This window comes from Paramisgurnus dabryanus, chromosome 9, assembly GCF_030506205.2.
Source record: "Paramisgurnus dabryanus chromosome 9, PD_genome_1.1, whole genome shotgun sequence".
Taxonomy (NCBI): Eukaryota; Metazoa; Chordata; class Actinopteri; order Cypriniformes; family Cobitidae; genus Paramisgurnus; species Paramisgurnus dabryanus.
The window spans coordinates 30,048,134-30,061,150 of record NC_133345.1 but is presented as its reverse complement, the minus strand read 5'-3'; the positions used below and the strand labels follow the sequence as shown (position 1 = coordinate 30,061,150).

General features: G+C 35.1%; 1 protein-coding gene across 4 annotated transcripts in view; it reads left to right on the top strand.

Annotated features, from left to right (window-relative positions):
* The window catches only part of LOC135773826 (transcription initiation factor TFIID subunit 4), a 131,298-nt gene that overhangs the window by 2,146 nt on the left and 116,135 nt on the right, over positions 1–13,017 (top strand). For all 4 annotated transcript variants that reach the window (XM_065283665.2, XM_065283666.2, XM_065283667.1 and 1 more), the window contains exons 2-5: positions 4,239–4,375; positions 9,087–9,197; positions 10,050–10,193; positions 10,988–11,110. In XM_065283665.2, coding sequence (XP_065139737.1) covers positions 4,239–4,375; positions 9,087–9,197; positions 10,050–10,193; positions 10,988–11,110 — 515 coding nt within the window. The remainder of the gene's footprint in view (positions 1–4,238; positions 4,376–9,086; positions 9,198–10,049; positions 10,194–10,987; positions 11,111–13,017) is intronic.

Here is a 13,017-nt window from a genome sequence, read left to right as displayed (position 1 = left end):
ATTGCTAATTGTCAATTCAAGTTATCTATGCATTTACTAATGTTAAAGGCGGGGTGCATGATCTCTGAAAGCCAATGTTGACATTTGAAATCACCTAAACTTTCCAAAGCGTTTCTCAAAAATCATGCACCCCGCCTTTAACAGATACAACCCATTACCACCTAAACTTACTCTTATAAGTGATTAATGAAATGACACGTGTTCTGTCAACTCTCTGTAAACAAATGCATTGCTCCGAAAAACCTATCATGGAACATCAATGACTTTGAAATCTCCTTTTTCTGAACTTCAGGTTCCCATTGAACCCATTATATGGTATTTTGAGCTAAAACTTCACGTATGTGCTATGGGGACACCAAAGATTTATTTGACATCTTAAAAAATTCTTGTGCCGTGGCCCCTTTAAGTGTCTTGATCAGGGTATAATTCATGGAAGATCGGGGATTTAGCTGTAAGTGACTTACAAAAGTGTGGAAAACAGTGAAGCGATTCATTCTAATAATATGACAAATGCTATAAAACAATGTTTCTAAAGTTGTTATAGACATTTGGTTATAACTTTTGGTGGTGAGGTTATGCGAACATTTGGACTGGTAAGTTGAATCAGATCTGTGAATAGTGAACAGACACCGGAGACTTTACTGAGTCGTTTTGAGTCAATCAAAGTGATTTAAAAGTTCAAATCAATTCAAGTGTATTTGTATTGAGATTTTCACAATGCATGTTGTTTCAAAGCTGATTGACAGAAAATGCATGTTTATGTCAGAAACTAAAGTTGTTAGGTTATAATGTTAGATTAAGTGAAATTTAAGATGTTATTTCTGTTCAGATTTAAATGATAAAGAATACTTTATCATTTATCTGCATTTCTATTAATCATACAATACAGAGACAGATTCACCTGTTGCTGTCTCACTGTCAGACTGAATGTGTTTTAAAGCTCTAGGACCAATACAATCAATTCATCTGAATACAATAACATATATTTATATTTATTTATGCATTTGGCAGACACTTTTATCCAAAGCGACTTACAGTGCATTACAAGCTATACATTTTTATCAGTACTTGAGTTCTCTGGGTTCAAACCCGTGACCTTTTGCCACCGCAAACACAATGCTCTACCACTGAACTATACATGAACATTGACTGATCTTTATATTTACATTATTTCAGATTTGATAGTAAAACTTTGATAAGTTTTGCCTTTGTAAACAACTGTTGTGCTGTTAAATGTCTCTGAATCTGGTTTGCTTTGTAAGATATTATAAAACATTCTGACATTATTGACAACTCAGTTTATGTTTGTGGTTTGAATATGTGTGACTTTAAACATGATTGTATTTAGATCTAATGCACAACAGATCTTGATGAACATTAATGAGAAATACGTCTATAGTGTAGATGATAAAATGCTGTTTTCACAATATTAGTCCATTTAGTGTTAAAGTTTAAAAACAAATACATAAGGGCATTAAAGTCGCCATGAAACGGATGTGGCGATTGCCTTATTTTCCCAGTGGTGACGTACAGTACAGGCCAAAAGTTTGGACACACTTGACTAAAATGTTAACTATGATTTTAAAAATCTAAAGGTGTGTAAGGAGGTCCAAATATGACCCCATCCATCCGTTTGGCCCAACGACGGAATCCAAACGGCACGGCCGGTTTATAGCGCATTCGGTCTTTTCCGGTGCTTCCGGTTTTAACATTACGCAACTTAATATCTGACTCCAAAGATATGAAACGTATTGTAATATGAATCAAATTGATGTAAATATAGAATTTGGATAAACGTTTGATCATTCTATTTAACTCATGTTAACATTGAACTCATTCATTCGATTACCCATGTCGTATCGGTCCACATCGGCCGTTATGCAGATTCCGAACACATATTTGACCGTACTAGAAGTTATGACTAACACAATTTAACAATGCCGCTCCCGCAATCTCTTGCTAAATGTCCCAAAATAGCCTCATGCAATCGTTTGTATACAACTTAGTACAAAATTCACACTATAACCAGAGGTTCGGGCTTAGCACCATCTAGCCGAATATAGTTAAATCATATTACTATATACAACTTAATTATAGCAGAAATCATGACCAGCGGTTATGACTTATCACTCCGATAGCCCACATACAAATACGATTACCCAACAACTTAGTGAAAGTTAAATAATTAATCTACCATGCAATAACTAGAGGTTCATGACTAAAGCAATTTTAACAATACCGCTTCATGTGTACGGACTCTCATTAAAACGTATCCATATAGCCTCACACAATATGTTATATACAACTTAATTCAAAGCCTTACAATGATCAGAGGTTCGGGCATAGCACCGTCTAGCCGAATATAGTTAAATCCTATTACTATATACAACTTAATCAAAGTAAAGGAAATGATTAGAGGTTATGACTCATCACCCTGATGGCCCACATATAAACACGACTGCGTAACAACTTAGTTAGAGGTAGAACTTAATTAACATGAATTAACCCCGATCAAAGATATGTGGTAACAAAGGATATCGTAATACTTTATAGTAACTTAGAAGAGTCAATAATACAGAGCAAATTAGAATGAATGCAAATGTAACAATTTATTAACCAGGTAGGTAAAACATAATTCAGAAGCCAATTTACATTCCAATTCAAATACGAAACAAACAAAAAACCATTGCATACCTGGTAATGAGATGAAGATCTGGTTACAGATTCCTCAAAGTAAAATAAAAAGAAACATGATGCTGTATCAAAGATACAGCATCATGGGGGTACATTTCTAGATATCGAAAGTCCCGCCTAAATCTTCTACACATCTCCTTAAATAGCCAGAGAACAAAGCATTGTAATATGACATGCTGATTGGTTCTTGTAAGCCCAGGGGTGTTGCCTAATATACATACAGTTGGTGATTGATCAACATGTCTAAGGTGGGAGTTGTCTCCCAACATTAGGTTAAATTTACTTATTTATTGTCACAGATTAACATTGAATCCTGTTGTCATATTTATAAACCCAGATGTACCACTTGCATTAAAAACACTTCATATAACACCAAACAAGACCAGTTTCAGATACATGTGTTTGCAGAATGTAGCATTCCATATACAGTTTGCTTTGAGAACATGAGGAGAGGGGGATGAGAACGTGTGGTAGGGTGTGTGACTCTTCTTTGAGAGAGGTTTCAGTCTCACAACTTGGGGTAGTGTTCTTGGGGGGTAGATGTGAACTCTTTGAGAGAGGTTTCAGATGATAATTCAACAGGAATTAGGAAGCAGTTCCCTGTGGATTCAGCCATTTGCTGCTGGCTTTTGAAATACCTTTTGTCAGGGTTTGGCACCACCTTACAGGTGTATGGTTAAATGCATGAAATTACGTTTGTAGAAAAAACGATACCTGTCCCAAACAGATTAATTTCTGTTATTAGAAAACTAAAATTTTATTTTAAAATATTATTTTTTAGATAGATGACTTGCACTAAATGTTAAAGAAAAATCTGTCAATAAGAGCCCAGATTAAATGTGAAGTCCTTCAATATTCTTTAAAATTCAGTCTAAAGTAAAACTTCAAGAAGCTTCTTGATAAAATGACACAAGTATGGTTTTGCAATTTCTAGGCAAAGGGTGACTGCACTTCAGATGATAAAATATAACAGAATTTTGATTTATTTTGGATGCTTTCAGTCACCAACATAATTCCCACAGTTGCATTTGTGTTATGCCATAGTTTGGACGAGTTTATTATTATTCTGTTATGTGGAAAAATATATAAATAAAGAACGAGTGAGTGCGTCCAAACTTTTGGCCTGTACTGTATATCTGAGGGAAACGGCTTCTGAAATAAAATAAGGGCACGCTGGTTTTGAATTTGTCTATCAAGATTGGATCGTTTGAAGTCGACTCGTATTGCAAATTGGCAATCGCTGTGATCTGGACCCCGCCCACCTGCCATAGTACCATAAGAGTAAAGAGAGATTGTTTTGAGGAGGGGAGAACATTTGCGTTTTTGTTTAAAGATTATGATGGCACATGAATTTAAAAAAAAACAATGATGCTCACAGATAAGTCATTTGTAAAAACACCACAATATTCCAAAACAAATGACAGTTTTTCATTTTATTTTCATGGTGACTTTAAGCATATGTCTGACATTATCACAAGGCAGGATGAAAACTATTTATTTATGGTGATTGATTTCTTATGTTGCGATATGAACATGTTTGTCAGGTATGGTTCTGGTCCGCACAGAGATGGGTCAGCTGGTCATGGTTCCTCAGCAGGCGCTGGCTCAAGCCCAGAACAGCGTCTCACCACGAGCCTCCACTCCCACAGGTGGAGCCACATTCAGGGTGACCACACCACAGGTAAACCTCATACACACCTGATAAATATACAGATCTCCATTCATTCACTCAATGTCTGTGCATAAGTGTTGTTAACATATATAGTAATATATATTGAGCCGGACCTTTTTTGCTGGATTGGAAATCGGAATAACAGGGCCGATCCAAATCCGATACTGTTCGTTACTCGTGCTGTCATGCTATAGAAAAGTCAGACAATTATAAAAGCACCTTAAACATTTTTTATCTTCAAAGTCTTCCAAATATATAAAAACAAATGCATATATGAAGAATGATTTTTTTTACACTTGACATAATATTCTTCTGATTTTGTTTATATGTTTGTGTGTATATATAATTATGTGTGTACACACACACACAATTCTAAATGGATCAAGAAAAATAGAATTGGATTGGGATTGGGATCAGTATCAGTCGATTCTCAGAATTCAGGTATTGAAATCGGATCGGTAATGAAAAAAGTGGATCTGCCCACCCCTACTAATAATTTTAGGATCTATCAGTGCAAGTTATTTTCTGTTGCGACAGCTCAAACGATAGTCTAGGACTAGCCTTAAGCCATGTCTGTGAAATTGGGGTTAAAGATGTTTTTGAATTTAGTGCAGCTCAAACATGCATTTCATTTTAGGATGAGTCCTGTCCGGCAAACCGCCCCTATGTGAGGAGATGTATCTTTTCTATAAAGCACTGATGATTACATGAGCTAAACTCCACCTATAAGAAATAAATCTGTACCACATGACCAGAAGTTCATCCACCTGCACAGTAAAACCTATCAGTCAACTTAACTCAAACCATTTAAGGAAACCGGTTGCCTTAAATCATTTAAGTTTTAAAACACATACATTTAATTACTGTGAACTTGAGTCATGTGCAATTATGCACTTATATTTAAGTAGTGTGAACTTAAATAAAAGGGCATAACTACATATGACTCAATTTGTTTAAGTTCACATGTATGTGTTTTTAAAACTTAAATGGTTTAATGGACAATGCAGCAAAAGAAGCACTATCCACAGAACCAATAAAGTGTTCTATACCTTTTACAGACTTAAAACAAACGATAAATGAATACATCAGAGATAAATGGCAATCAGAATGGGATCAATGTCTAAATAATAAGTTGCATGAAATAAATCCTGATGTGAGGAAAAAACATAATTCCTGTTTTGATGAACGATGGAATCAAGTTATATAAGATGTAGAATAGGACATTCAAAGATGACACACCAATTTTTACTCTTAGGAGAAAACCATCCAAAATGTTCTTGTTGTCTGTAAACACCCATAGAACATTTCTCAGCCAATCAGAATGCAGCATTCAACAGACCCGTGGTATAATCATTAATAATATGTGTTGCTAATGACTTGTTTTGGGCAATGAGGTGATTTTCTCAATAGTTTTTCTTTTTTAGCACCCTCAGATTCCAGATTTTCAAATGTTTGTATCTCAGCCAAATATTCAGCCACAAATTCAATTAAGCTTATAGGCTGTACATTTTTTAAAGATGTATCTAAAGCTATTTTACAAAGTCACATGAGGTTCTAAAGTGTTTGTTTAGTTTTAGTATAGATTATATACTTCAAGTTTAAAAGTAAAGACCTTCATTTTTTCTAAGAGTATACAAAAATGTTTTTTTTTTTAAATGAGAAAATAGTATCTCATCATTACGTGTAAATGTGTAATTTGTAAATGAATAATGAGGTTCACTGGTGCCACCTAGCGGCGCAATTCTGTTACTGCGATAGTAAATAATGAAAGTTAAACAGGAAGATTTGACGAGTTCTGCTGTCATATACTGGATGGATACTACAGTCAAGACATCAGACCATTAAATGTGATATTTTTAAAACATTGAACATTAAACATTTTACTTGTTTTTAGTGTTGAGGGAATTAAATGTTTATTACACGTGTATTACACGTTACGTGCATTACACATTTTACTATAAACAATAACATAATTATTTTAATAAAAACCCTGTTTTTTTTTCAGTTATATAATTTACTACACAGGTCCGCAAGAAAATGTAATGTTGTATAAGCTTTTATATCCACTTTTGATAGATCATTTAACGATTGTTTGATTCTTCATGTGTAAAAAGATTGGATAGTTGTTTTTGATTTTTGTTTTTTATGTTCAATTTTTTTGACTTTATATTTTTTAAATAATAAGATAAAGACATTTATATTTTACCGATGAATGAAATTGAAAGTAATGAAAGTTTTTATATATACGTTATGTTTTAGTATGTGTAATGTTCACTCTCGTCCACCAGATGGCGCCAAATGTTCTCATTTAACTGTGCTTCCACATGTAAGTGTGTAATCATTTTAGCAGAACACTTTACTTAGGATATATAAACTTCACAAAACATGTTTACAGCCAATATCAGAATAGTTTTATACAGATACCCTGCAATATTTCAATTTAGGCAATGTGTATGATTTAATTAAAGTGAGAGTTTATTTTCTCCATGTTAGTATCAGTCAGTTCTGTTATTCTCTGCGGCGTTTCTGCCAACTTTCCCTCTGAATGCGTTTAATCATTTATCCTGAGCTGCCTGATTGAAGCAACAAAACGTTCAGTAGAAAGTGAGCGATTCATTTTGATGGTATTGTTGTCAGTGTGTGTGCGCATGTGTGTGGCCCCGGGCCCTTCCGTGTCTCACAGGTCCCCGGGCTTTGTTTTCTCTGTTGGAGCTCAGAGACAAGCATCTGCAGAGAAAGGGAGGGTTGGCTGTGCCCTCTTTCACCCTCTGCTACTCCTGGCAAAGCCCTGTGTGTTTATATGAGGGCCGTATGTGAGTCCTGAGAGCTCAGGCTGTGAATCAGTGGCTGAATGCCATAGCACAGAGCGCAGCGACTTCTCTCCTCTCTCCTGTGCGAAATCTGGCATCCAGGACTGGCATCGGGCTGGTTATTCACGAGTGGTGCTGGGTTAATCCAACATCTCACATTGCAGTGTTACCCCTCAGCTGAAGGATTTACACACGTGCCTCCTCAGAAGTTTAAAATATATTTTACCTCAGAAATTATATTTTGCATGATGAAAATAAAGTCTGTGATAATATTTTTATGACAAAATTTACTTGCCTATATTATTTAAACCAGTGGTATCCAACAGGTTGCCTGCCCGAAGTCTGTGAGTTGCCCGCCAAAGCACATTTTATTAATAGCCTCAATTTTAATATTTATTTATTACATATTTTTTATATTAGCTGCTTCTTTTATGTATGTTAACATTATGAACGATGATTAAACATATCAAGTAAAATAAAACAAAATCAACAAGTAAAACACAAGTTTTGAGTAGACTATATCAAAAAACTGGCCGTCCAGATATTCATTGTGGTAGCCCTTGCTCACAAAAAGGTTGGAGACCCCTGATTTAAACTGTGAAGTATTGCATCAAGTATCTACATCGTGGTAAATTTACTTGGTAGAAGCTACTTTAAAGTTTAAGTTAAAGTTCACCTAAAAATAAGATTCTGTCATCATTTACTCATCCTTATGTATATTTTTATTTTATTTTGATGAACACAAAATAAGATATTTTGATAAATGGTGATAAGCACACAGTTTACGATATGCATTGAACCTATGAAAGTCAATGGTTACAAATCAGCTGTGTGCTTACAATCATTTATCAAAATATCTTCTTTTGTGTTCATCAGAAAATTTTTTTTTCCACATTTCTGTGTTCAGATTTTCCCCGCCTGGCCCCGCCCCTAAGACGGTAGCGGCAGCTATCCAGCGAGTGGGCGTGGTTTCAGCGCCGTATGCGGACACGCCCCCAGCGTCTGAGAGCAGATAATCTTGCATGTTTTTTCAAGATTTTTACAATTTAAGTTATTTATTTGGCGTTTTTAACCGTTAAAATTGACTGGGCGGTTAATATTCAGCCCAGTTTCACGAAATTTTGTTATATACTCACGTAATTGTTTTATTCTTTTTTCGTGATATTATCACGAATTTCCGCGTTTTTTCGTGATCGTATAACGAATTCCTGTTTTCGTGTGATTATCACGTATTGGTTACTCAACTGTTTTGTCCTATTTGTTACCATTGTCGCTTCGTTTAGGGTTAGATTTACAAAAAATTACATACCTACCCAAACCCCACTCTAACCCTAAGGCCAGGCGACATATAAAAAATAAATCAGAAAAAATATTATAAACCAATATATAAAGTGACATTCTAATGCAAGCACCAAATCTAACCCTAAACCAAAACCACGAGTTATCATCTCCAATGCAAATCTCTTTTTATTGGACTACACCTAACACACGGATTGTAGGCAACAGTTTGCTTCCTCAGATTGGTGACGTAGACAAGCATTGGGAGCGAATCTTTCAAACATGGTAAAGAGCGTCATATTTTCAGATGACATTAGAGGTATTCAGGCCAATCACAGCGCACAGATTAGCTGGCGAATCAGGGATAAAACGCTTTATAAATCCATGCATTTCAGGAAGAGAGTGAAATCTGGAGTTACAAAAATGTACGGTATGTGGAAAATAATATGTTTTTTAACCATAAACCACTCAAACATATTGTATTATACCAAATACACAAAATAAAACCTTGTTTTCTAGCAATGAAGTAAGTGCACTTTAAAGGATTAGGGTTAGGTTTAGGAACTTGTTTTTCTTCTATTTCTTACTTATATTTTCTCTTTCTTTGTTTTCTCTCAATCATCTCTTTATAGTCTCCTGTCAGCACTCAGGCGATTCGACCCGCTCCTGCTGCTCAAACTAAAATGGTCACATCCAGTTCTCCAAGCACAACGGTCCAGACCAGCACCTCAACCAGTCATGCTGTGAGCATCTCTCTCTCTCTCTGTCTCTCTGTCTCTCTCTCTCTCTCTCTCTCTCTCTCTCTCTCTCTCTCTCAGACAGTTTTGAAAGTTTTTGTGAACTTGGAAAACTAAGAACCCAGTTTATCCAGAAAAGGTTACACTGCAAAAAATTATTTTCAAGAAAAAAATCTTAGTATTTTTGTCTTGTTTTCAGTAAAAATATCTAAAAATTCTTAAATTAAGATGCTTTTTCTTGATTAGCAATGCGACCCAAGAAAATAAGTGTAGTTTTTGGACCAAAAATATCAAATTTTAGTGATCTTGTGCATAAAACAAGCAAAAAAAATTGCCAATGGGGTATGCAAATTTTTCTTGAATTTTTCTTGAATTTAGTGCATCTTACTTTAAGAATGTTTAGATATTTTTACTGAAAACAAGACAAAATCCTAAGAATTGTTTTTCGTGAAAATCATTTTTTGCAGTGCAGGTGTTACATGTGTATGTTTTAAAATGTATGCTTGAGGTTCAAATTTGCTTCTTATTCACATGGTTACTTAGAAAATCTTATAATTTTATCTAGTATCTTTTTGTAAACATAAAGGAAAGACAATGGCGAAAAACAGTGTGACCAGGAGAGGAAGAGGGAGAGAGAGGTGAACTTATGTTGTCAGGTGCGGTCAGAAATCTCTCTCTGCATCTGTCTCTCTCTTTCTTTCTCTCTCTCTTATTCTCTCGGCTCGTCGTCCCGCTCTCTCTCGGGACACGCGATGTGACAGGGCTCGCCGCGGCTGACGCTCCGGTTCTCCGTGGCCTTGCTGGCAGGCAAATGTCAGCTCCTGTTTATCTCCGTGTCTCTGTTCTTTCCTCTTGCAGAAGGCCCCCGTGGCAGCCGCCGTGACAGTGACAGCTCCCCAGCAGGTCCAGCCAGCCTTGGGCCCCCAGGGGTCCCTCACTCAGATGCCACTGGCCCCTCAGAGCGCGCCCTCTCCGGCCCCCGGAGCCCCGGTTGTCTCCCAGGTCTGTGTGCCCTCCTGCTCTTTCGCTCTTGTTATCTGTTCTTCTCTCAGCTCAAGTGACTGACTGTTCAACCCCTCAAGCTTCACTGGTTAACGGTCAGGATTTGGTTAAGCTCCACCCCAAACCATACACACACACATTGTCAGCCTCAGACACACACAGAAACACAAGGCTAACACAGCTGGACGTACAAGCACAGACACACAAATATAAACAAACACACACACAAACCACAGAAGAAGCCTCAGACAGCTGGACGTCACATCTGTCTTCAAATGTTTTTCACATGAATGCCAACGTGTGCCTTATAGTAATATATTATTGAAAGCTCACATGCAAAAGCCCCAAAACGCCACCTCTGTTAAAAATGAAATGATGATCTTGACCGAATGCTCTCGGCATGCATGCACTTAGAGGGTTTTGCAGTAAAAGACAGTCATATTTGTTAAATATCAATGCAAAGTGACATTTGTGAAAATTAAGGCATTTCAATTACTGACAAAAAAGAAAGCTCTTCTTGGCTTTTGCAAAGAAAAGACTTTTGATTGACACATTGTCTAACCTTAAATGATTGATGGTTTTGTAGCATTTAAATAAAACTTTGCGGATTTCATTAAAACACTTTATTTACCCGCAAGGGCCGTTTGCTTATTAGCGAAACAAAAGCACATCAGAATGAGTCAGATGCAGCATCCGTCCAAATCCAGACAAGCGTTTTAGCTCACCACCCTTCTGCAAACACACTTTGAGATATGATTCAACACATGACACCAGCGTCCCGCTCTCTTCTGCAGGAGATGCAGGAGAACGTGAAGAAATGCAAGAACTTCTTGGCGACGTTGATCAAATTGGCTTCCCACAATTCCCCTTCCCCAGAGACGTCCAAGAATGTGAAGGCGCTGGTCCAGGACCTACTGGTACGTGGAGACTCTTCTGGTCTGGATCTTAGAAATTATTTATAAATCATCACCCTACATTATGTTAGCAGTGCAACAAGAACTGGGTTTGTTTTGAATAAAATGTAGAGCTTGTATTGCACTGTAATTTGTACCATAATTCACTTTGAGTTAAAGTGCCTGCCAAATGCATAAATGTAAATGCAAAAGGTATCATATGAAAATGATCATAAAATACCATTGTAATCCTATAGGATTTTATTATAGTAAGGTCCAAGTTTCCTGTCAATGCTGGTTAAAAAATTGCAGTACTTTAGAAGTGAGGCTGGTGAGTTTTTTATTTTATGTTGACAAAATAATTGCTTCATTGCTATTTATTATCAGAGGAATAGTTCACACAAAAATGAAAATTCTGTTGTTACTATAAATCTCCTGCAAAAACATTGCAAGAAATGACTTTCTTATTTAGTGTTTTTGTCTTGTTTTCAGTGAAAATATCAAAAAAAAAAAAAACATCTTAAATTAAGATATATTTTCTTGATGAGCAAAATGACCTAAGAAAATAAGTCTAGTTTTTAGACAAAAAATATCAAATTTAAGTAAATTTACTTAAAACAAGCAAAAACATCTGTCAATTGGGTAAGAAGAAATGGGATAAAGTTTTTCTTAAACACTGCAAAAATGATTTTCAAGAAAAAATGTTTTTAGTATTTTTGTCTTGTCTTCAGTAAAAATATCTAAAAATTCTTACATTAAGATGCATTTTCTTGATGATGAGCAAAACGACCCAAGAAAATAAGTCTTGTTTTTAGACCAAAAATATCAAATTTAAGTGATTTTGTGAGTTTTTCTTGAATTTATTGTTTAAGAAAAAGTTTCAAGATTTTTTTTGCTTGTTTTATGCACAAAATCAGTTAAAGTTGATATTTTTTGTCCAAAAACTAGACTTAATTTCTTGGGCGTTTTGCTCATCAAGAAAAAGCATCTTAATTCAAGAATTTTTTTTATATTTTTACTGAAAACAAGACAAAAATGCTAAGAAAATGTTTTCTTGAAAATAATTATTTAGCAGTAAACACACTGCAAAAAAATATCAAAAAATTCTTAAATAAATATTTTTTTTGACGAGCAAAAAGACCTAGGAAAATAAGTCTAGCTTTTCAAACTTATTTCATGAAAAGTTTTCTTATTTCATTGTCAGATTTTTTTTGCTTGTTTTAAGCACTAATTTACTTAAAGTTTATATTTTTGTCTAAAAACTAAACTTATTTATAGTTAATTTTGCTCATCAAGAAAAAGGATATTGATTTTAAGAATGTTTAGATGTTTGTACTGAAAACTAGACAAAAATACTAAGTAAGACAGTGATTTTCAAGAAAACATTGTCTTAGTTTGTTTGTCTTGTTTCAGTAAAAATATCTAAAAATTCTTAAATTAAGATGCTTTTTCTTGATGAGCAAAATGAACCAAGAAAACAAGTCTAGTTTTTAGACCAAAAATATCAAATTAAAGTGATTTTGTGCATAAACCAAGCAAACAAATCTGCCAGTGGGCTAAGCAAATAATCTTGAACATTTTTCTTAAACACTAAATTCAAGAAAAAAATCAAGAAAAATGTGCTTACCCCATTGGCAGATTTTTTTGCTTGTTTTATGCACAAAATCACTTAAATTTGATATTTTTGTTTTAAAAACGACACTTATTTTCTTGGGTCGTTTTGCTCGTCAAGAAAAAGCATCTTAATTTAATTTTTTTTCTTGAAAATCATAAGATATTTGTAAAGAAGCAGGAATTGACTACTACTAAAATACTACTATGGAAGTCAGTGGTTCTTGTTACAAAAATTGCTTAAAATATCTTCCTTTGTGTTCGGCAGTACAAAGAAAACATTTTTTTGGGGGGGGTGAACTATCCCTTTAAATTAAAAA